Genomic DNA, 25,019 nt, shown 5'->3' on the forward strand with positions numbered 1-25,019 from the left:
AAGTGTTGAGATTATAGGTGTGAGCCACCACACCTGCCCCCACCTACCTTTAAAAACCCTTACTTGCAAGCCATCAAGAAGGTTGGATCTTAAGCATGAGCTGCCCAATTCTCCTTGCTTGGTGCCCTACAGATAAACACTCCTTTCTCCCACCACAAACCTTGGTGTGGGTATTTGGCCTTACTGTGCCGGGTGAAGGGACCCTAGTTCGGTTAGACAACATAAATATTTGCAGTGCATGTGTACTACCCAAGTACATGACTTCATTGACAAATACGTATAATCCCAGGGCTTTGGGAGGCCAAGGCAGGTCAAACAAAATTTACCAGACTTGGGTCCAACGGTTACTACCACACTTTAAGTTAGCAAATAGCTTTCCCTTGGAAGCTTGATTTGAACAGCCAGTGAAAGAGAAGCACAGCTGGGCCAGGGGCTTGATGTCCCTGGGTATGTTACTGCTTTGGAAAAAGGGGCAGAAATGTATGCTTTTGCACCTTTGTAGTACTTCTTGGTAACAGAGTGTTCCTGTGATGAATCGGTTGCAAAACCATTTGTAGTTTCCATTTAAATCCTGATTATGGGAATAATAACACCTTGATTTAACCCTCAGGGACCTAGAAAGAGTCACATCTAGAGTCCAAGAACTCTTTTCAAGTTCTAGTTCTAATACTTACCAGCTGAGCAAGTTGATCTACTGATTTACTTTTCAGAAATCAAAAAAAGCCCCACTTTCCTTATCTATAAAATGGGTATGAATATCCTTATCACAGGAATGTTAAGGATAAAAAGAGAAATAATTGTACAAACTCTGTATGAAACCATCAAAGGCCATACAAAAGTAAAGACTGTTTAACACCCCAATATAGTGAGGAATTATATTTTAAAGTTGTGTGCTTACAGATATTGTAGTGCTTACTATGCATCGGACACATATACAAATCAATGGAAATACAATATTGATAATATTTAAAGGCAGAATTTGGAGATTACAGTTAGGGTGGTGGCAAGGGGATTCATGCCAAGAGATTGTCCCCAAAGTGTAATAGAAGATTTGAAAGATGTTAGTACGGTCTTTTTTTTTTTTTTTGAGATGGAGTCTCGCTCTGTCGCCAGGCTGGAGTGCAGTGGCACGATCTTGGCTCACTGCAACCTCTGCCTCCCAGGTTCAAGCGATTCTCCTGCCTCGGCCTCCCGAGTAGTTGGGACTACAGGTGCACGCCACCACGCCTAGCTAATTTTTGTATTTTTAGTAGAGACGGGGTTTCCCTATGTTGGCCAGGATGGTCTCAATCTCTTGACCTCGTGATCCGCCTGCCTTGGCCTCCCAAAGTGCTAGTAGTACAGTCTTTGGCAGTCCAAAAAGTCTTCTTGGGAAAATGACAGTCGTCCTTCCTTGGAAGGTGATGGCATTGGCTACACAAGAGAGTGTGTGGCCAGGCACAGTGGCTCACGCCTGTAATCTCAGCACTTTGGGAGGCCAAGGCAGGTGGATCACCTGAGGTCAGAAATTCGAGACCAGCCTGGGCACATGGTGAGACCCCACCTCCATTAAAAATACAAAAAATTAGCCAGGCATGATGGTGCACGCCTGTAGTCCCAGCTACTCAGGAGGCTGAGGCAAGAGGATCGCTTGAACCCAGGAGGCAGAGGTTGCAGTGAGCTGAAATTGTGCCACTGCACTCCAGCCTGCGTGACAGAGAGACTCAGTCTTAAAAAAAAAAAAAAAGAGCATGTGGAGTAGAGGCTAAAGGGGATTATAGACAAATGCCATGGCAAATGCAAAAAAACAATATAGTGCCTCTGAGGAACCCCAGTAATATGGCCAAAGTGGGGAGTATGGAGACATGAAGCCAGAGGTCACAGCCAGATTGTGAAGGCCCTTAAAAGTCCTTGTAGGTCAGGCACAGTGGTTCACACCTATAATCCCAGCAATTTGGGAGCCCAAGGCGGGTGGATCACCTGATATTAGGAGTTCGAGACCAGCCTGAGCACCATGGGGAAACCCTGTCTCTATTAAAAGTACAAAAAATTAGCCAGATGTGGTGGCGGGCATCCGTAATCCCAGCTACTCCAGAGGCTGAGGCAGGAGAATCACTTGAACCCGGGAGTTGGAAGTTACAGTGAGCTAAGATCTCGCCATTGCACTCCACCCTGGGCAAGAGCAAAACTCTGTCTCAAAAAAAAAAAAAAAAAAGGCCTTTCAAGGAGTTTGGACTTGGTATTAAGAGCATTGAATTGTCTTAAATGGCTGTGGATATAATCCAATTCATATTTCTAAAAATCTTTGGCTAAATGCAAGGATTCTGGAGGAAAACAGACCAGATGACAAGGTTGAAGTGGCGCTAGTATCAGTTGGGATTTAGGCTTAGGAATGGAGTAGCAGTGAGAATGGGAAGATCCAGCCTATTTAAGAAGTAGAATGCACAGACCTTGGTTGGTTGAACTAGATGGGGAAATGAATTAGTAGATGTTTCAGTTACCTGTTGCTGCACAACAAAGCATCTTCAAACTTAGCAGTTTAAAAGAATAACATGGGCCAGGTGCAGTGGCTCACGCCTGTAATCCCAGCACTTTGGGAGGCCGAGGCAGGCAGATCACGAGGTCAGGAGACTGAGACCATCCTGGCCAACATAGTGAAACCCTGTCTCCACTAAAAATACAAAAAATAAGCCAGGCATGGTGGCGGGCGCCTGTAGTCCCAGCTACTTGGGAGGCTGAGGCAGGAGAATCACTTGAACCCAGGAGGCAGAGGTTGCAGTGAGCCTAAATGGGTCACTTAGAAAATTGATGTTTGGGCCAGGCGCAGTGGCTCACGCCTGTAATCCCAGCACTTTGGGAGGCCAAGGCGGGTGGATCACCTGAGGTCAAGAGTTTGAAACCAGCCTGGCCAACATACTGAAACCCCGTCTCTACTAAAAATACAAAAAATTAGCTGGACTTGGTGGTGAGCGCCTGTAATCCCAGCTACTTGGGAGGCTGAGGCAGGAGAATCATTTGAACCCAGGACACGTAGGTTGCAGTGAGCCGAGATTGAGCCAGTCCACTCCGGCCTGGGTGACAATAGTGAAACTTTGTCTCAAAAAAAAAAAAAAAGTTCATGGAAAAATAGAATTAAAAAGATAAACTTCATTTCTTAACATAAGCTTCATTGAGTTCAAGACACTTATAAATGATGATACCAGATCACTTGAGGTAAGGAGTTTGAGACTAGCTTGGGCAACTTGGTGAAACCCTCTCTCTACTAAAAATACAAAAATTAGCCCAGTGTGGTGGCGCACGTCTGCAATCCCAGCTACTCAGGAGGCTGAGGCATGAGAATGGCTTGAACCTGGAAGGTGGAGGTTGCAGTGAGCTGAGATCATGCCCCTGCACTCCAGCCTGGGCAACAGAGGGAGACTCCATTAAAAACAAAAAAAATCTTAAAGGGCACCCATTTTTATTCAGCTAACAATGTAAAAAAGACATGCATTGACATGGTTAAATCCCCAGGCCCCTCAGTTCTTTAGTGATCTGCCTGCCTTAGCCTTAAGGTTAGAAAAGAAAAAAAAAGTCAGAAGAAGCCAAATCACGACTGTAAGGTGGATGCCTAATGATTTCCCACTGAAACTCTCAAAAAATTGCCCTTGTTTGATGAGAGGAATGAACAGGATCATTGTTGTGGTGGAGAAAGTCTCTGTAGTAAAGCTTTCCTGTGTGGTTTTGTTTCTTTTCTTTTCAGTTTTTTTGTTTTTTGTTTTGTTTTGTTTTGGGACAGAGTCTCACTCTGTTGCCAGGCTGGAGTGCAGTGGTGTGATCTTGGCTCACTGCAATCTCTGCCTCCCTAGTTCAAGTGATTCTCCTGCCTCAACCTCCCAAGTAGCTGGGACTACAGGCACACGCAACCACACCCAGCTAATTTTTGTATTTTTTAGTAGAGACAGAGTTTCACCATGTTGGCCAGGATGGTCTTGATCTCTTGACCTCGTGATCTGCCCACCTTGGCCTCCCAAAGTGGTGGGATTACAGGTGTGAGCCACCGCACCCGGAATTTTTTTTTTCCTAAAACTTTGGCTAACTTTCTTAAAACACTCTCATAATAAGCAGATGTTATTATTCTTTGGCCCTCCAGAAAGTCAACAGGCAAAATGAGTTGAACATCCCCAGTAACTGTTGCCACGATCTTTGATCTTGATTGGTGTGCTTTTGCTTTGACTGGACCCCTCCAACCTCTTGGTAGCCATTGCTTTGATTATGCTTTGTCTACAAAGTTGTACTGGTAAAGCCATGTTTCATCTTCTGTTACAATTCCTAGAAGAAATGCTTAAGAATTTTGATCCCATTTGTTTAAAATTTCCATTGAAACCTTTGCTTGTCTACAGTTGATCAGGGTGCAACTGTTTGAGTAACTATTTAATGGAAATTTTGCTCAACTTTAATTTTTTAGTCAGACTTGTGTAAGCTGAACCAATTGAGATGTCTATGGTATTGGCTATTGTTTCTGCTGTTAATCGTCTGTCTTACTCAATTAGGGCACAAACCAAGATAGATTTTTTTCCTTGAAAATTGATGTGGATGATCTGCCACTTTGCACTTTGTCTTCAACATTGTCTCATCCCTTCTATTTTTTTTTTTTTTTTTTTTGAGATGGAATCTCACTCTGTCACCCAGGCTGGAGTTCAGTGGCACGATCTTGGCTCACTGCAGCTCCACCTCCTGGGTTCAAGTAATCCCTCTGCCTCAGCCTCCTGAGTAGCTAAGACTACAGGCACGCCCCACCACGCCTGGCTAATTTTTGTATTTTTTCAGTAGAGTCAAGGTTTCATCATTTTAGCCAGGCTGGTCTTGAACTCCTGACCTCAAGTGATCCACCCACCTCGGCCTCCCAAAGTGTTGGAATTACAGGCATGAGCCACTGCACCTGGCCATCTCATCCCTTCTTAAAACGAGTTATGCATTTGTAAACTACTGATTTGTGGGGGGCATTCTCTTTATAAACCTTTTATAAAGGATAAATTATTTCACCATTCTTCCATCCAAGCTTTACCAGAAATGTGGTGTTTGTTCTTGCTTCAATTTTAGCAGAATTCATATTGCTCTGAAAGGGGCTCTTTTCAAACTGATGTCTTATCTTTCTTAGTGCCTCAAACTGGATCCTATTTTGACATGTTATAATAAGTTAGTATGAATTTATTTTGGTGCAAAAAGAGTTTGAAATTCATGCATAGTTTTTTCATAATACATATTTTCCATGAACTTTTTGAAGACTCCACATATACAATACATTATTATTATTATTATTGAGACAGGATATTGCTTTGTTGCCCAGGCTGGAGTGCAACCTCCACCTCCTAGGCTCAAGCAATCCTCCCACCTCAGCCTCCCGAGTAGCTGGGACGACAGGTGCCTGCCACCACACCTGGCTAATTTTTGTATTTTTTGTAGAGACAGGGTTTCGCTATGTTTCCCAGGCTGGTCTCAAACTCCTAGGCTCAAGTGATCCACCTGCATCAGCTTCCCAAAGTGCTGAGATTACAGGTGTGAATCACCACACCCAACCTTACAATACATTATTATTAACTATAGTCACCATGCTATACATTGGGTTCGACTCCACCTCCTGATGGATGGGAGAAGCAGCATGTGCGTATTGGGATGGTAAGAGTTGTCAACCAAGAAGCTAGATGTAAAAGGTCACATATTGTATGATTCTCTGGAGGCAGTTTTCCACAAGCAGTAAGAATCACATATAGGCCAGGCACTGTGGCTAACACCTATAATCCCAACATTTTGGGAGGCCGAGGTGGGTGTATCACTTGAGTCCAGGAGTTTGAGAACAGCCTGGGAAAAATGGCAAAATCCAGTCTCTACCAAAAATACAAAAAATTAGGCCAGGCGAGGTGGCTCACGCCTGTAATCCCAGCGCTTTGAGAGGCTGAGGCGGGTGGTTCACCTGATGTCAGGAGTTCGAGACCAGCCTGGCCAATGTGGTGAACTAAAAAAACAAAAATTAGCCAAGCACGGTGGCTTGCACCTGTAATCCCAGCTACTCAGGAGGCTGAGGCAGGAAGATTGCTTGAACCCGGGAGGTGGAGGTTGCAGTGAGCCAAGATCGCATCACTGCACTCCAGCCTGGATGACAAGAGAGAAATTCCACCTCAAAATAAATAAATAAATAAATAAATAATAAAAATAAAAATAACAAAAATATAAAAAATTAGTCAGGCGTGGTGGCGTGCACCTGCAGTCCCAGCTACTTGGGAGGCTAAGGTGGGAGAATCACCTGAAACTGGGAGTTAGAGGCTGGAGTGAGCCATGATTACACCACTGCACTACAGCCTGGGTAACAGAGTGAAACCTGTCTCAAAACACAGACACAAACAAACAAACCACATACAGTCTAAAGTACTGTGAATGGATAGTGGTATCATTATTAGCTGGAGGTAAAGTGACTCACCATAGTTTATGACGGAGCAAAATCCTACTGAGTTTTTCCACCTCCCCACTCCTGAATTAGTTATCCATCATTGATGTCAGCCTGATGGTGAAAAAAGGGAGAGCTGCTGATATGGAAAGTAGAGGGAAGAGAGCCCAAATATCTTCAATATAATAGCAAATCCTAGAATCTAAAATGTAGTGGTTAAGATAATAGCCATTTACCAGTCTTGTGGCTTGGGAAAGTGGATTAACATCTGTGCCTCAGTTTCCCTATCTATGAAATGGGGGACAAGAACCAACACAGATGTGACCACATGTGAGAAAGTGAAAAGGGGACTAAGAAAATTAAAAAAAAAAAAAAAAACAGTTCTGTTAGTAGAATGTTCCCAACTGGACATAAACAGCACTCACAGAATATGAACAATGTTCATAGACAGTTTCACCATGATCGTGTTTTGGACAAGACAGAAACAAGGCCCTCAACAACCACACAAATGGGAAAACACCCCCTTCTTCTAATGTAAATGATCCCGCTTTTTTTTTTTTAACCAATGACAGCTCTAGCTTGCTTTGTTCCTCCTTCTGTTTAGATAAAACCAAGACTGAATTGCCTGTTTCCTGACAGCATCCAATTCAAATTTGGCCTCCTACTTTCCCAATCCCTCTAGAATAAGCCCAAATTCTATAAGAGATTCCTCCTAATTCCTTTTCATTAAGAGGCTCCCTACTACACTTCAGGTGTGCCTTTTTAGTATTTTTTATTCTTTATTTTATTTATTTATTTATTTATTTTTGAGATGGACTTTTGCTCTTGTTGGCCAGGCTGCAGTGCAATGGCACGACCTCGGTTCACTGCAACCTCTGCCTCCCGGGTTCAAACAATTCTCCTGCCTCAGCCTGCCAAGTAGCTGGGATTACAGGCACCTGTCACAACGCCCGGCTAATTTTTGTATTTTTTTTTAGTAGAGACGGGGTTTCACCATGTTGGCCAGGCTGATCTCAAACTCCTGACCTCAGGTAATCTGCCTGCCTCGGCCTCCCGAAGTGCTGGGATTACAGGCATTAGCCACCGTGCCCGGCCAGGTATGCCTTTGCCCAGCCAGGTATGCCTTTTTATGGTGGGCACATATTCATCAAAAGTCATACTAGAGTAATCATATTGGCCTATTCAAAATAGATAAAATATCCAAATGCCCAACAATAAAATGAATACATAAATTAAGGAATATTCACATAATGCAACATTATAATATATAACAATGAGAAAAAAATACAACTTCATTCAACAATGTGAATGAATCTCATACTATCGAGCAAAAGAAGCTAGACCCTAAAAAATATATTGCATAATGTATATACATTAAGTTTAAAAGCAGGTGAAGCTAATCCATAGTGTTAAATGTCAGCATAATGATTATCTTTGTGGAGAGATGGGAAGAGGTTATGAGGGGAACTCCCAGGTATGGGTAAAGCTCTGCCCTTTCTCTGGGTGCTAGTTATACGTATGTGTTGAGTTGATGAAAAGTCAATAAACTGTACTTATGATTCATGCACTTTTGTTTGTGTATGTTAGCCCGAATTAAAAAGTTTAAGAAAAAACAAATACCTTTTTTTTTTTTTTGAGACAGTCTCACTCTGTTGCCCAGGCTGGAGTGCAGTGGCACGATCTTGGCTCACTGCAATCTCCGCCTCCCGGACTCAAGGGATTCTCCTGCCTGAGCCTCCCAAGTAGCTGGGATTACAGGTGCACACCACCACACCCAGCTAATTTTTGTATTTTTAGTAGAGACGGGGTTTCACCATGTTGGCCAGGCTGGTCACAAACTCCTGACCTCAAGTGATCCACTCGCCTTGGCCTCCCAAAGTGCTGGGATTGCAGTTGTGAGCCACCACGCCCGGCCAAAAACAAATACTTTTTTAAAAGAAAGTTTAAAACAAAAGTTAAAAAAAAAAAGAAAAAAACAGGTACAAACCTGAAAAAATCTCCCAATTAACAAAGCTGGGACAATTTTAGCAACAAAATAATGTAGTATTGGAATGTAACCATTATAAGATAAACATCCATGAGTCCATACTGATATAAATAGCTAAGTGAGGGAGAAGAGGCAAACTTCCCTTGGGGAAGATAATTTATGTACATACTCCCCACTGCAGGAGGTAGAGCTTAAATACCCCGCCTTCCCACCTTGAGTGTGGGTTGCATTTATTGACTTGGTTCCAAAGTAGTGTGGAAGGGTAGGAGGAGTAACTGCACAGTAGAGAAAACTGGCAAGCACTACCTTAGAGAGGTAATCAAGGTTAACATGATCAGTGATGTCATTTTGACAGCATGTACCCTTGATTCTATGTGATGAGAACAGCCAGTCACCTTGTGGTCTTCCTCCTAAACACCCAAAACCCCAGTCTAACCATGAGAAAAATATTGGCCAAACCCAAATTGAGGCACATTCCACCAAATATCTGAGGAGTAACTCTTCAAAACTGTTAATGTCATCAAAAACAAGGAGAATCTGAGAAACTGTCACAGCCAAAAATAGCCTAAGACGACATCATGAATAAATGCAATATGGTGTCCTGGACAGGATCCTGGAACAACAAAAAAAAGGACATTGAAAGAAAGCTGGTAAATGTGAATAAAATGTGTGGTTTAGTGAGTAATAGTGCGCCAATCAAACTGGTTTCTTAGATGTGATCAACGTTACATAGTAAAATAATTAAGACGTTCACAATAGGAGAAACTAGGTGAGGAGACAGGAACTCTAGGTGTCATCTTTGCAACTTTTCTGCACAACTACAACTATACTAAAATAAAAGGCGTTTCTTTTTAAACAGGAATCCTCAACAGCGCCTCTCTCATGGGGTTGCAAGAAATCAATGAGATAGTACAGACCAAGTGCAGGGCTCAGTGCTTAGCACATAAATGTCAGATGTGGTTATTGTAATATTATGTAACATTGAGGGACAAAAGCTCTGACACCTCGGTGTTTTAATTAGAATAAGCAAAGGACAGAGGCGCGTACGTCCCACCGCGTCAGCCCTGCGAACATCCAGAGATTCCAGTCAGAGTACGTCCGGCCGGAGGCGGGGCGCGGAAGGGACGTCGGCGTGGGGCGGGGCCAGCAGCAGTTCCCACGCCGGCGCTCCAGGCGCGGCAGGCTGCCGCCCCCGGAAGTAGTGGGTACCGGGACGCGGTGAGGCGGAAGCTGTGTATGGCGGGAGGCTGTGGCGGTCCCTTGGTGGGGAAGCTGTTGCTGTTGCTAGACGACGGGAACTAGCTCTCGTCACTTCCTCAGCCCGCCGTCTGCCCACTCCTCTAGCCGGAACCTGGGGGCCCGGAGCCGGGGTAGGCACAGAGTTGTCCTCGGAGGTCCAGGACAGCGGCCAGCCCGGCGGCGGGAGTCAGGGCCACGCCACCTGCAGGGAAGAACCCGAGCCGAAGCGGGAAGATGGCTGCAGACAAGCCTGCAGGTAGGGCGCCAATGTCCCGAGCGACGAGACGACGGGACGTGCGGGGCCGGGCGGACCCTGAACTCGGAGGCGGCGGGGCCCGGGGTGGGGACTCCAGGGCGACTTGAATTTGGGCGTGCATTTCTTTACCCCATCCTCTGTCTCGGCTGTCGCTAACATGAGTCTTCGGGCCCCGGGTCCAATAGTTGTTTTACTCAAGTGCAGTATGAAGTCGCCACTGGCCGCCTTTGCCCTGCTCTTCAGAATAACTCCGGCCCAAAAAGCTTAAATGTGTTTTGCCGCTTCGCAGAATTTTCCGCTTCTTCGTGGGAAAAGCAGACAAGAGAAAGTCACCCTGGAGCACACATCTGCCTATAATATCGCGTGGCTGAGGCTGGGATTCACCTGGGCTGTTTTGACCACATGTGGCTTCCTCTGGTCATTGACTCCTGTGAAATTAACTTTGTAAAAACCACTTTTTTTTTCTTGATAGAGACGGGCGGGGGTCTCGCTATGGTGCCCAGGCTGATCTCGAACTTCTGGGCCCAAGCGATCCTTCCGCCTTGGCCTCTCAAAGTAAACCACTTATTTAAATAAGCATAAAATCCCATTGTCTCTCTACAGTCTGTGCTCCTAAAATCTTGCATTTGGTACTTAATTGCTCTAGTTCCTCGAAATTACTTAATCTCAATGGTTTTCTTTATGGGTTATTGCTCCCATTCCTAGAATCTTCCACATTAAGGAATATAAAATTATTTCCTGACCTTGTCCGGAATGTTTCCCGCAAGAAATTCATATTCTTTGTGGCATCCAGGTTTTATTGGAAAGAACTTAAGTGACAGGATTTAAAAGTGATGGAACTTAAAATTTTTACAGTGAATTTAATTTAAAATTAAAGAAAAATTCAGTGTGCTGTGGATTTTAGTAGGTTCTGATCACAATAACTGACAAATGAACTTCACTTGGAAATTAAGCCAATTCTATTTTAGGTACAGAGGAATAAAAATCATTAGAGGATCTCTTCAATAATCTAAGAAGAAAAACAACAAAACAAAGGCCTTGAGAGGGTATAAGGAATGTGCTGTGAAATTTTGGATAGGTTGTTCAGGGAAGGCCTCTGGTGAGATGGTATTTGAGCAGAGATATGAAAGAAGTGAGGGAATGAGCCATAAGAAATGAGGAAAGGTGGATGAGGGAGAGACTATTAGACAGGAAAACGGCATGGCCTGTCCAAGGCTGGACCAGGGGACCAACATCTTCCTCCTTATTTTAGAATAGTGTCTGTGTTCCCCACATTTACCATTCCTACTTGCTCATACCATTGCGCTTGCCCGAAATCACCCTTTTAGACCTAAAGCCCATCCAGTTTTCAAATCCTCAGTCATAAAGCCTTCTACTTGTTCATTTATTCATTCGCAAAGATTGAGTGTTGAATAATGGATATGACACACTCCCTGCCTTTGAAGACCTGCTGTTCAGTCTGTTGGAGGAGACAGGCATATCCTAGCTGCACTCCTGTTTGGTAAGAGCTGTGTGATGTGTGTAGTTGAAGAATAAGGTCCACAGTGATTAGGGGACTGTTTTTTTCATTGGTTTAAGTTTATAGGCCATATTGAAGGAAACTTCCTGCTTTGATATAAGGTTAAATTTGAATAAAATAGATGAGTGTTTAGTGTAGCTCCTTTGAATCTCTGCTCATCTCCATCTCAACTGCTGTGTTTCTGGCCTTTATCTTTTAATATGATCTATGTCGCATTGAGTAGTCTTCTCACTGGTGTTTGTCTCTTGTCTCTTCCTATCCCATCCATTTTCCTCACTATCGCCCCCCCCTTTTTTTATGTCCTAAGACATTCATTGAATCCTGTCATTCCCCTTCCTATAAAGTTTCTAAGACTGTACATGCTTTGGGTATCAAGTCATCATTCTTTTTATTTAATTTGTATTATATTTTCTTTCTCCTTTTAAGTCCTCACGGTTTTTTTTGTTTTTTTTTTGAGACGGAGTCTCGCTCTGTCGCCCAGGCTGGAGTGCAGTGGTGTGATATCGGCTCACTGCAAACTCCGCCTCCCGGGTTCACGCCATTCTCCTGCCTCAGCCTCCCGAGTAGCTGGGACTACAGGCGCCCACCACCACGCCCTGCTAATTTTTTTGTATTTTTTAGTAGAGACAGGGTTTCACCGTGTTAGCCAGGATGGTCTCCATTTCCTGACCTTGTGATCCGCCCGCCTCGCCCTCCCAAAGTGCTGGGATTACAGGCGTGAGCCACCGCGCCCTGCCGTCCTCACTCTAATGTGGTTTGTGAGCATCTTCAAAATCTATTTCCAGCTGGTTTTTCTGTATCAACCCACCCAGCTCTTCACATCATAAGTTACTGTTGCAAAGCATTGTTTTTTTTGAGTTTTTGAGCCGTAGTGTCCTTTCTCTTCTCCGTCGGGTGAACACTATTCATTCAAAGTCTATCTTACATGCTGCTTCCTCTCTGAGCTCATGAGGTCAGGATATTTGTCACGTAGGGTCTTGTGTGTGTGTTCTTCATCAGGTAAGAAAAAAAGGGTCATGAAAGGACTTAAGGTGAGCTGATCACACTGACTGTTGTAGGTGGTGGATTTAAATGAAGACAGGAAGCCTAGAGACCACCTAAGATGAGTTAATGTTGTGATATTAATTTATTCAGTAAATATTCACCAGTGGCCTGTTTTGCCAGGTACTACTTTAGGAAGTGGGCAGGAACAAAACAAAGTCTCTGTTCTGGAGCTTATGTACTATGAAGGACAGATAAGCATGTAAACAAAATGAAAAATAAGATGATTTCAAGTTGTGATAGATACTCTGAAGAAGGCCGAGTGTGGTGGCTCACACCTGTAATCCCAGCATTTTGGGAGGCTGAGGGGGGTGGATCACCTGAGGTCAGGAGTTCAAAACCAGCCTGACCAACATGGTGAAACGCCATCTACTGAAAATATAAAAATTAGCCGGGCATGCTGGCGCACACCTGTAATCCCAGCTAGCCGGGAGGCTGAGGCAGGAGAATTGCTTGAACCTGGGAGGCAGAGGTTGCAGCAACCCGAGATCGCACCACTGCACTCCAGGCTAGGTGACAGAGTGAGACTCCATCTCAAAAAAAATAAATAATACTCAGAAGAAAAAAATGAGTAAGAGAGGCTGTCTGCAGTTGCTCACACCTGTAATCCTAGCACTTTGGATGGCTGAAGTGGGAGGATTGCCTGAGGCCAGGAGTTTGAGACCAGCCTGGGCAGCATAAGTGAAACCCTGACTCTAAAAAATAAAAAGCCAGATATCATGGTGTGTGCCTATAGTCTCAGCTCCTAGGGAGGCTGAGGTGGGAGGATTGCTTGTACCTAGGAGTTCAAGGCTGCAGTGAGCTTTGATCACACCACTGTCCAGGCAACAGAATGAGACCCTCTCTCAAAAAAATAAAATAAAAGGCCGGACGTGGTGGCTCACGCCTGTAATCCCAGCACTTTGGGAGGCCGAGGTGGCAGATCACGAGGTCAGGAGATCGAGACCATCCTGGCTAACACAGTGATACCCCGTCTCTACTAAAAATACAAAAAAATTAGCAGGGCCTGCTGGCGGGCGCCTGTGGCTCCCACCTGTAATCCCAGGACTTTGGGAGGCCGAGGTGAGTGGATCACCTGAGGACAGGAGTTCGAGACCAGGCTGGCCAACATGTTGAAACCCTGTCTTGACTAAAAATACAAAAATTAGCTGGTTGTGGTGGCAGACGCCTGTATTCCCAGCTACTCGGGAGGCTGAAGCAAGAGAATCACTTGAACCCAGGTGGCAGAGGTTGCAGTGAGCCAAGATCGTGCCATTGCACTCCAGCCTGGGCAACAAGAGCAAAACACCGTCTCAAAAAAAAAAAAAAAAAAAAAAAAAAACAGAATAGAGGATAACTGAAAGCCTTGTTTTTCAGATAGATTAGAGAAAGGCTTTCTTAGAGTTGACATTTAAACAGAAACCCTAAGGATGAAGAGCCAGCTGTGTTGGGAAGAATGATCCAGGTAAGAGGAGCAACGAATATGCAAATGTACAGAACCCTTGCTTGGAAAATGTCTAAAGAACATCAAGCAGACCCCTTGAATACAAGCTCCCCGAAGATAGAGACTTTTGTCTGTGTTAGTCGTGTTCTAGCTCTAGTCCCTAGAACAATATCTGACAAGAGACACTCAACACATAATTTAAGGGTGGGCATAGATGCTCACACCTGTGGGAGGCTGAGGTGGGAGAATCGCTTGAGGCCAGGAGTTCAAACCAGCCTAGGCAACATAGCCAGACTTGTCTCCATAAAAAATAAAAAAAAAAATTAGCTAGGCATGGTGGTGTGACCCTGAAGTCCTAGCTGCTCCAGAGTCTGAGATGAGAGGATGGCTTGAGCCCAGGAGTTGAAGGTTGCAGTGAGCTATAATTGTGCCACTGTACTGTAGCCTGGGTGACAGTGAGACCCTATCTCAAACAGAAAACAAAAAAGCCAATACACAATTTATAGCATAGGGAGCAAAGGCAGCATGGCAAGAGATAAAGTCACAGTTGTGTCAGGAGTTGGTGTATGTTGGGAGTTACAGGCCATGGAGGGAGTTTGAATTCATTTTAACTAATGGGAAGAGAGTGGAAGTTTTCAATAAGGGCATGATGGTGTGATCTGATTTATATTTAACTGATCCAGGTAAGGAATGATAAGAGTTAAGAGTAGGGGGTTTGAAATCAGATAGTTTAGGTTCATCCTAGCTGTACTACTTGGTATTTGTGTGAAATTGGGCAAATTTCAAGAAGCCTTTTTTTTAAGCTTCAGCTTTCCTGCGTGTAGAATGAGAACGATGAAAGTATCTACCTCACAGGTATGGTAACAGGTTAAATGATATAATCTCAGGCTCTGAGTTTTTTGGTTTTTTGTTTTGTTTTGTTTTGAGACAGGGTCTCCCTCTTTCACCCATGTTGGTGTGCGGTGGCACCATCATAGCTCACTGCAGCCATGAACTCCTGGGCTTAAGCAATCCTCTTGCCTTAGCCTCTTGAGTAGTTAGGACTACGGGTGTGTACTACCGTATCCAGATTTTTTTTTTTTTTTTTTTTTGAGACAGAGTCTCGCTCTGTTGCCCAGGCTGGAGTGCAGTGGTGCGATCTCAGCTCACTGCAAGCTCCGCCTACCGGGTTCACACCATTCTCCTGCCTCAGCCTCCCAAGTTGCTAGGACTACAGGTGCATGCCACCATGCCCGGCTAGTTTTTTTGTATTTTTAGTAGAGAAGGGGTTTCACCATGTTGGCCAGGCTGGTCTCTAACTCCTGACCTCGTGATCCGCCTGCCTCGGCCTCCCAAAGTGCTGGGATTACAGGCATGAGCCACCGCGCCTGGCCTTATTTGGTATTTTTTCAACTTTTTATTATGAATGATTTCAAACACCTAAAAAATTTAAAAAATAAAATGAATATCTATATATCTACCCCCTAGTTCAGCAATTGTTATATTTTACCATATTTGCTTCCTCTATCACTAGCTATGACTTTTTTTTTTTTTTTTTTTGAGATGGAGTCTCACTCTGTTGCCCAGGCTGGAGTGCAGTGGTACGATCTTTGCTCATTGCAACCTCCATCTCCCGAGTTCAAGCGATTCTCTTGCCTCAGCCTCCCGAGTAGCTGGGCTTGCAGGCACATGCTACCACAGCCAGCTATTTTTTTTTTTTTTTTTGAGATGGAATATCACTCTGTTGCCCAGGCTGGAGTGCAGTGGTGCGATCTCGGCTCACTGCAACCTCTGTCTCCTGGGTTGAAGTGATTCTCCTGCCTCAGCCTCCTGTGTAGCTGGGACTACAGGTGTGTGCCACCATGCCTGGCTAATTTTTTGTATTTTTAGTAGAGACGAGGTTTCACCGTGTTAGCCAGGATGGTCTCGATCTCCTGACCTCATGATCCACCCACCTCGACCTCCCAAAGTGCTGGGATTACAGATGTGAGCCACTGTGCCTGGCCATGCCCAGCTAACTTTTGTATTTTTAGTAGAGACGTGGTTTGACCATGTTGGCCCGGCTGGTCTTGAACTCCTGAGCTTAAGTGATCTGCCTGCCTCGGCCTCCCAAAGTGCCGATGTGAGCCAACACGCCTGGCTCTAGCTATGACTTTTAATGTTGAATCATTTCAAAATAGGTTATAAACATCACAACACTTCATCTCTAAATATTTCAACATGCGTTTCTTAAAAATAGGGACATTCACCTATGTAACCACGATGCCATTGTCATAGTTTAGACAATTCATGTTTTAATATATTAAAAATTTCCTGCCAGCCAGGCACGGCACCTCACACCTGTAATCCCAGCACTTTGGGAGTCTGAGGTGGGAGGATCAGTTGAGTTCAGGAGTTAGAGACCAGCGTAGGTAACATGGTGAAACCCTGTCTCTACCAAAAATGTAAAAAATTAGTGGTGGCGCATGCCTGTAGTCCCACCTACAAGGGAGGGTGAGGTGGGAGGATCATTTGAGCCTGGGAGGCAGAGGTTGCAGTAAGCCAAGATAACACCACTGCACTCCAACCTGGGTGACTGAGTGAGACCCTGTCACCAAAAAAAAAAAAAAAAAAGCCAATTTCCTGCCAGGCATGGTGGTTCATACCTATAAATCCTAGCACTTTTGGAGGCCGAGGTGGGTGGATTGCTTGAACCTAGGAGTTCAAGACCAGCCTGGGCACCATGGTAAAACCCTGTCTCTACAAAAAATACAGAAAGTTAGCTGGGTGTGGTGGCATGTGCCTGTAGTCCCAGCTATGGCTATATTTTAAAAATTTATTTGTAGGCACAGGGTCCCGATATATTGCCCAGGCTGGTCTCAAACTCTTGGGCTGAAGGAATCCTCCCAGCTTGGTCTCCCAAAGTGCTGGGATTACAGGTGTAAGCCACTGCACCCAGCTTTATCTCCTGTATTTTCTTAAACTCCAACTTATTTCTACAGGCTTGATTAGATATAGGTTCAACATATTTTTGAGAAACTTTGTAGGTGATGGTATATACTTTATTTTCTGTATAAAGTACATAATGTCAGGTTATCCAGTATTAGTGATGCTAAATTTGATCAATTTGAGGTGCTGACAGGAACATCTTTTTCCATTTTCAGTTAGAGGTAATTTATGGAGTAATTGGCATTTCGTAAATATCCACTGTTGATTCTTTCCTCAATCAGTTGTATTATTGAGGGTTACAAAATGATTTTTACCTAGTTCTATTGTAGTTTCTACCTTTGTTAGTGAATGTTCTTCTTTAAAGAGTAGCTCTCCTGGGCTGGGTACAGTGACTCATGCCTGTAATCCCAGCACTTTGGGAGGCCAAGGTAGGCAGATCGCTTGAGCCCAGGAGTTCAAGAGCAGCCTGGGCAACATGAGAGCCTGTCTCTACAAAAAGATTGAAAAAACTTAGTTGGTGTGCTGCTGCGTGCCTGTAGTCCCAGCTACTTGGGAGGCTGAGGTAGGAGGTCACTGGAGCCCAGGAAGTCGAAGCTACAGTGAGCCGTGATCACACCACCGCACTCTAGACTGGGCTACAAAGTGAGACCCTGTCTCAGAAACAACAACAACAAAAAAGAATAGCTTTCTCATATTGACTGTTAGTCTTCCCAGAAAGCCATGTTAAATGCTAAAAGCTTAATTCATTATTTTCAATTACCAGTTTTCAGAACAAGGAGTTGATGTGGTAGTGACCTATGTTTGATATTTAAAGTGGTTTTTTTCTTTTTTAAATTTAATTAATTTTTTTGAGGCAGGGTCTCACTCTGTTGCCCAGGCTGGAGTACAGGGGCATGATCTTGGCTCACCGCAGCCTTGACCTCCCGGGTTCAAGTGATCCTCCCACCCCAACCTCCCAAGTAGCTGGGACTACAAGTACATGCCACCACACCCGGCCAGTTTTTCTGTTTTTCTGTAGAGACAGGGTTTTGCCATGTATCCCGGGCTGGTCTCAAACTCCTGGACTCAAGCAAGCCTCCTGCCTTGACTGCCCAAATTGCTGGGATTACAGGCGTTGAGTAAGTGTTTTTAATATTAGAATTTAGAGTAATATATTGGTCTTTTTTTTTTTCCCCAGACAGGGTATCACTCTGTCACCCAGGCTGGAGTGCAGTGGCATGAACACTGCTCACTGCATCCTTGACTTCCCAGGCTCAAGCGATCCTCCCACCTCAACCTCCCAAGTAGCTGGGACTATAGGCATGCGCCACCACGCCTGGCTAACTTTTGTATTTTTTGTAGAGATGAGGTTTCGTCATGTTGCCCAGGCTAGTCTTGAACTCTTGAGCTCAAGCCATCCTCCCACCTTGACCTCCCAAAGTGCTGGGATTACAGGTGTGAGCCACCATGCCCGGCACTTATATTAGTCTTATGATTTCAATTTAAAATGTATAATCGACTGAATATTGATTTATACTTGTGAATTTAAATTGAAACCTTATTGTAGTTATTTTATTTTGTGGACATTAGAGAGTACCTAAGAGTCACTATAAGTTTAATTTTTTAGGTATGTAAGTTATTCTCAGGAAATTTTTTTTTCTTGACACATGTTAAAATACAAAAATTTTGTCTTTTTAAGTCTAGCAATTATACTTAAAATTGAATATATTGTTGGGGTTTGGTGGGGGGGTTGCAATAGTTCTCACTTGATAATTTTTTTTTTTTTAATTTAAAAAAAGTGTTTGGTACTCTACACTTTTGGAGAAACTTCTAGTAACAAACTGTAGAAATGATCCCTGAAAGTGTAGTCTTGGTAAAATTTTTTAAGTAGTTAACATTTTATGTTTGAAGATGTTATGTTGAAGGTGAACTTTGAAATGAGTTTAGACATTCATCACAGGCCTTTAAAATTAGACCTCCAAGTAGAATAAGTTGTCTAAGTTCAGTGTAAAAATTTGAGTAAAATCTAGGCTTTTTGAATTTGTAACTTTAATAAATTAAGTATTAATATTTTAAAACTAGAGTAAATCTCAGTCTTTTCTATGCATAAAAACTCCTCCTCTTAGGTGTGAAAACAAAATACTCATCAGCAGTGGCAATATTCTGCTTTGCCTAGCTTCCTTAAAGCATGCTGATATTGTTTTTTCTTTTTTCAGTTTTTTTTGTTTGTTTGTTTTTTGAGGCAGTCTTGCTCTGTTGCCTAGGCTGGAGTGCAGTGGCATGATCTCGGGTCACTGCAATCTCTACCTCCTGGGTTCAAGTGATTCTCCCGCCTCAGCCTCCTGAGTAGCTGGGATTATAGGCGTGCACCACCACGCCCGGCTAATTTTTGTATTTTTAGTAGAGATGGGGGTTTCACCATGTTGGTCGGAATGCTCTCAAACTCCCCACCTCGTGATCTGCCTGCCTTGGCCTCCCAAAGTGCTGAGATTATAGGTGTGAGTCACCGCGCCCAGCCTAACTTTTGTATTTTTAGTAGAGATGGGATTTCATCATGTTGGCCAGGCTGGTCTCAAACTCCTGACCCCAGGTGATCCTCCTGCCCTGGCCTCCCAAAGTGCTGGGATTACAGGCCTGAGCCACCGTGCTGGCCATGCTGATATTGTTGATTTGAATTTCTGTTCCTTTATTTCTGCACTACTGGGCAGGACGCTCAATTCTGTAACATTGCTTGTTACAAATGGCTTATTCTTTGGGCTGCGAAGTGTGTGCTTTCCCATTTCTCCAGCTCCTCTTCTCCAGTGGAGGGAATATGGTTTAGTGAATAAACCATTTGAGGTTTTGGTAAGTCAAGTATACTTGTTCAGATGATAGAAATCATATGTGAGGTATGTTAACCTAGCTGTATAGTGACGTTAGTGGGCCTGAATTGTTTTTCTTCGAAGTGGCATCCTTCTTAAGATTTAAAACTTTCCTTCACAAGGGCATCATTGGTATTTTGTGACTGTTGATTGTTGATTTCCTTAGGTCTTTTAACATCCCTTTTTTCTTTGGAAAAGTTTTCTTTTCTTGATATATCAGTGGAGCTGTATTTTGATGAGTGTAGCTTGTAGTCTCCACCAATCAGATTTGAATGATTAACATTCTGTATTGGAATGTGTCTGTGCTTTCAGTTAACTGATGATTTTCAGTTTTGAAAACGTGGTGCATTTCTTTTCTGCTTAGTTCAAACCTAAAGGCAATTGTTTGATTAGAAATGAAGTCTATTGGTGTAAAGACTGTCAAGGTTTGTGGGTCAAAGAGCTCTGTACGCATAGAAGATCAGCCATGTTCATTAGGCCAGAGTAGAAGGAAAGTCAAGCTTATGGGTGAACGGTCGTATACTCTTTCAATTGGCAACGGAGACTACTTTTGGACAAATAAAGAAATGCTGTGGGATTATGTGCAGACTCTGTCTGGTAAGAAGTCAGTAGTTATAAATAATAAATGTTTTTAAAACGTTAAAAAAACTGATTACAAAAATGAATACCCATTTCTGGCAGAAAACTCGAGAAATGTTCAAATATTTAACAGGGAAAATAAAAATAATCCTGTTGAAGTGTGTGTGTGTGTGTCTGTGTGTGTGTGTGTGTGTTTGAAATGGGGTCTTGGCCGGGCGTGGTGGCTCATGCTGTGTGTGTGTGTGTGTGTGTGTGTGTGTGTGTGTGTGTGTTTGAAATGGGGTCTTGGCCGGGTGTGGTGGCTCATGCTGGTAATCCCAGCACTTTGGTAGGCCGAGGCAGGCAGATCACTTGAGATCAGGAGTTCAAGACCAACCTGGCTGACATGGTGAAACCCCGCCTCTACTAAAAATACAAAAATTAGCTGAGCATGGTGGCACGCGCCTGTAATCCCAGCTACTCGGGAGGCTGAGGCAGGAGAATCACTTGAACCTGGGAAGCAGAGGTTGCGGTGAGCTGGGATTGTGCCTCTGCACTCCAGCCTGGGCAACAGAGTGAGATTCCGTCTCAAAAAAAAAAAAAAAAAGAAGAAGAAATGGGGTCTCACTGATTGCTCAGGCTGGTAGTCATATACTGGGCTCAAGCAATCTTCCCACCTAAGCCTCCGGAGTAGTGAAGTGTGTTTTTTTAAAAACAGAAAATTTTTATCCTGAAGTTAAAGAAGGTAGGTAAAATAATGGTTCATTAACATGTAAAAGGTTATTTATTGAGCTCAGTTCTGTGAAACGTGTGTAGAAATGGGAATTTCAGAGGCTCTTGTCAGCCGTAGAGTCCAGCTTATCTATTTATTTATTTATTATTTATTTATTTTGAGATGGGGTCTCACTGTCACCCAAGCTGGAGTGCAGTGGCACAATCTCAGCTCACTGCAACCTCCACTTCCTGGGTTCAAATGATCCTCCCTCCTCAGCCTCCCAGGTAGCTGGACTACGGGCATGTGCCACCACACCTGGCTAAGTTTTGTGCTTTTGGTAGAGATGGGGTTTCACCATGTTGTCCTGAGCTCAAGATCCACCCTCCTCAGCCTCCCGAAGTGCTGGGATTACAGGCGTGAGCCAGTGTGTCCAGCCCAGCTTATATATTTATCTTAAATTGGCTTCTCTCCTTTTCTGGAGAATTTTAGGAGACTTACATTTTCTTTTTCTTTTCTTTTTTTTTTTTTTTTTTTTGAGATGGAGTCTCGCTCTGTCACCCAGACTGGAGTGCAGTGGTGTGATCTCGGCTCACTGCAGCCTCTGCCTTCTGGGTTCCAGCGATTCTCCTGCCACAGCCTCCCAAGTAGCTGAGATTCTAGGCATATGCCACCACGCCCAGCTAATTTTTGTATTTTTAGTAGAAACGGGTTTCACCATGTTGGCCAGGCTGGTCTGGAACTCCTGACCTCAGGTGATCTGCCCACCTTGGCCTCCCAAAGTGCTGAGATTATAGGCGTGAGCCACCATGTCCAGCCTGAGACTTCCATTTTCTGGGGTTGCTGACAGCAGTGGCCACGTGAACTACTCTACTTTTAGTGGAGAATAGAAGCTAAAAATTTTCAACACCTGGGTGAGTTGTTGGGTTTTTTCCCGTTTGCCCTGTATTTCTAAGGTGCTCTTACAGTTGGTCCCAAAAGTCCCATTAAAGAATGTCATCTAATCTAGGACATATTTTACTTATTTATTTTATTCATATTTTTTATTATTATTATTTTTGAGACAGGGTTTCACTCTGTCACCCAGGCTGGAGTGCAGTGGCATGGTCACGGCTCACTGCAGCCTCAACCTCCCAGGCTTCAGCGATTATCCCACCTCAGCTCCCCAAGTAGCTGGGACTACAGGCACATGCCACTATGCCTGGCTAATTAAAACAATTTTTTAAAATAGAGACAGGGTCTTGTTTTGTTTCCCAGGCTGGTCTGGAACTCCTAGGCTCAAGCAGTCCTCCTGCCTTGGCCTGCCAAACTGCTGGGGTTACAGGTGTGAGCCACTGCCCAGCCAAGGGGCATATTTTAGAAGAAGCTTTAGAGAAAACTCAATGGCAAACTAAGAATTTTTGGCATTTGGTTTAAATTATGCTTCTTTATGAGAGAAGACACATTTTTTAAAATGTTAGGTTTTCTAAAATCTTTAATAATAAAAGAAACATGAAAGATATTTATATTCTTTGTTAAAGTTTTATGGTGACAATATGTGGGTTGAGGATTCTGTTTCAATCTAAACTTATAACTTGCTTTCTGAGGTCCTAAAGTCCTGTGTCACATTTTTACACGTTTTAAAATAATTGGTCCTTACCTTTTTTGTGCACCTGACAGTTTTGCAAAACAGATGTATTGGATAAACAGTATGTTCTTGCAGTGAAACTCATTGTTATTGGCTTTCCAAAGAAAAAACTGTTTAACATTGTCCTTTGAAACTGGCAAACTTTATTCACTTAACTCTTAGCTTTTCCTCCTCCCTGTTGTATGCTAAAGTGGAAATAAAATACTAATTGACCTGCTAACTTTAATTATCAGAAGTAACACTTTTTAATAAGCCCAAATACTGGAATGCCTTTTTTATACAGCAGATAAGTTCTTAGATGAGTTTTTTTAAGTACAAGTTATACAGTATTACGTTGTTATAAGTGGTGACTCTCAAAAGGGTGTGCAGTCTTCTGGGGGTTTCGTAGTGATCTAAAGAGCTGTTTCATAGTCAAGTCACATGAAATTGAATTTTACTGTTAATTTTTATGTTTAAATTACAGACATAAATATATTTTTAAAAATATAACTACAAGAATTTTTAGTTCTGGTAAAAGGAAAGTGGGGAAGGGAGCTATATTTATTTAGCATCTCCAGTTAAAGACAGGCCAAAGGAAGACTGGACTGAAGATGTGACTGATTCTAAGACTTGTGCTCTTTTAATTATGTCATATTGCCTTCTTGGAAAAGGGAAGTTGGGAATCTTCACTGACTGCTGACATGTGCCAGGCTAGGACTTCCCAAAGTTAGTTCTGTTGACAACTGGTTCTTTTATTTTTAGTTTATTAAGATGGGGTCTTACTCTGCTGCCCAGGCTGGAGTGCTGTGGCACAATCTCAGCTCACTGCACACTCCACCTCCTGTGTTCAAGCAATCCTCCCACCTTTGCCTGGCTTGTAGCTGGGACTACAGATGCATGCCACCATGCCCAGCTAATTTTTGTATTTTTTGTAGAGATGGGGTTTCACCATGCTGCCCAGACTGGTCTTGAACTCCTGGGCTCAAGTGATCCACCCGCGTTGGCCTCCCAAAATGCTGGAACTACAGGTGTGAGCCACCACACCTGGCCAACAGCTGGTTCTTTGAGATGCTCCTGGTGTCTAGGCAGTTATCAAAAAGTGCCCAGATCATAAGTGCACATACAGTTTGGTGAGTAGTTTGCTGTGTATCCTTGTAGACTTTATACTTATTCAGAGGTACATATTTGTGTATATATTTTTATAAAACATGTACAAAGCAGTTTGCAATCTGTTTCTTTTATTTAACAACATGTTGTAAATATTTTTCCACATCAAGTTATATAGACTTAATAACTGTTAATGTGCCATTGTATTCCTATACCATGATTTAGTTATCAAATCTCTTGAAGAATATTTATTTCTAGACATTTAGTATTATCGTTTTAATTTACAATTATTTAATAAATAATGAGGCTGAATTTCATTTCATGTTATTAAGCCATTCATATTTACTCTTCTTTCAGCAAGTTTCTGGTGTTTGAGGAACACTGTGAAGGACTGTGGCAGGGTTCTTGAAGATAAGGGAGTTTGTTTATCTAGGCAACTCCTGGAAGCCATTATAGAGGGAGTCCCACTTCCCAGTATCCTGGAAGGGGGCTTGTGATGGATGAGGTGCAAAAGTGGAGGCTACTATGACAGATGCAACTCTAGGGCACCATACTGGGGGAGCATTCTACTAGCTCTAGCCCCAACTTGAGTCCATGTTGGCAGATCTATAGAAGGAGAGGGAAGAATGGAAAGGAGACAGTAAGCAAAAGAACCCCATAACCAGTGTGATTCTTGACAACTTTCTGGAAAGTTGGTTGTAGGCACTCTTGAGGGGTAAACTTGGGGACAAGGTGGTCTACTATTTCTCATGTGGGTATTTGTCTTCCATAGAAACCTTAATTGGATATGAGTGCTGCTTTAGGAACAAACATATCAGTTTCTTTTTTTTTTTTTTTTTTTTTGAGATGAAGTCTTGCTCTGTCACCCAGGCTAGAGTGCAGTGGCATGATCTCGGCTTACTGCAACCTCCGCCTCCCAGGTTCAAGTGATTCTTCTGCTCCAGCCTCCCAAGTAGCTGAGACTGCAGGCATGCACCACCATGCCCTGCTAATTTTTGTGTTTTTAGCAGTGATGGGGTTTTACCATGTTGTCCAGGCTGGTCTTGAACTCCTGACCTCAGGTGATCCACCTGCCTCGGCCTCCCAAAGTGCTGGGATTACAGGTGTGAGCCACTGCGCCCGGCCTCAGTTTCTTTATAGAAGCATGTTTGGAGTTACTGAATCTGAGTTGGAAGGGATGCTAAAAACTATTTAATAGAGACTCTCATTTTAGTAAATAGGGAAGCTGAAACTTGCCCCAGTTCCACTTTGTAGCATCTGTTTAATTTCAGAAGTGACATTAAAGTTTTAGTCTTATTTCAATTCTAAAAATTGTCTGTACGTCACTGTGCAACCTGCCTCCCGTCTGTATGTTGAAAATGATAGAATCTGCACTATTGTGCTACATATCGGGTTTACTCTGCCAGGTACATGCCAGTTACTTC

The 25,019-nt window shown here is 43.4% G+C and overlaps 1 protein-coding gene and 1 pseudogene across 13 annotated transcripts in view; one reads left to right on the forward strand and one right to left on the reverse strand.

The window, feature by feature from the left end:
* The first annotated feature begins 9,494 nt into the window (after positions 1-9,494).
* Positions 9,495-25,019, forward strand: part of CNOT10 (CCR4-NOT transcription complex subunit 10) — an 88,353-nt gene continuing 72,828 nt past the window's right edge. For 3 of the 13 annotated variants that reach the window (XM_055383361.1, XM_063703671.1, XM_063703670.1), the window contains exon 1: positions 9,510-9,882. In XM_055383361.1, the coding sequence (XP_055239336.1) occupies positions 9,861-9,882 (22 nt within the window). In that variant the 5' untranslated portion in view covers positions 9,510-9,860. Of the gene's footprint in view, positions 9,883-19,895; positions 20,210-25,019 lie in introns of those variants that run through there. The other 10 variants (XM_055383359.1, XM_004033800.2, XM_004033799.2 and 7 more) reach the window with 10 other exon arrangements.
* LOC115934275 (uncharacterized) lies at positions 18,549-18,623 on the reverse strand (annotated as a pseudogene).

This window comes from Gorilla gorilla, chromosome 2 (assembly GCF_029281585.2).
Source record: "Gorilla gorilla gorilla isolate KB3781 chromosome 2, NHGRI_mGorGor1-v2.1_pri, whole genome shotgun sequence".
Classification (NCBI taxonomy): Eukaryota; Metazoa; Chordata; class Mammalia; order Primates; family Hominidae; genus Gorilla; species Gorilla gorilla.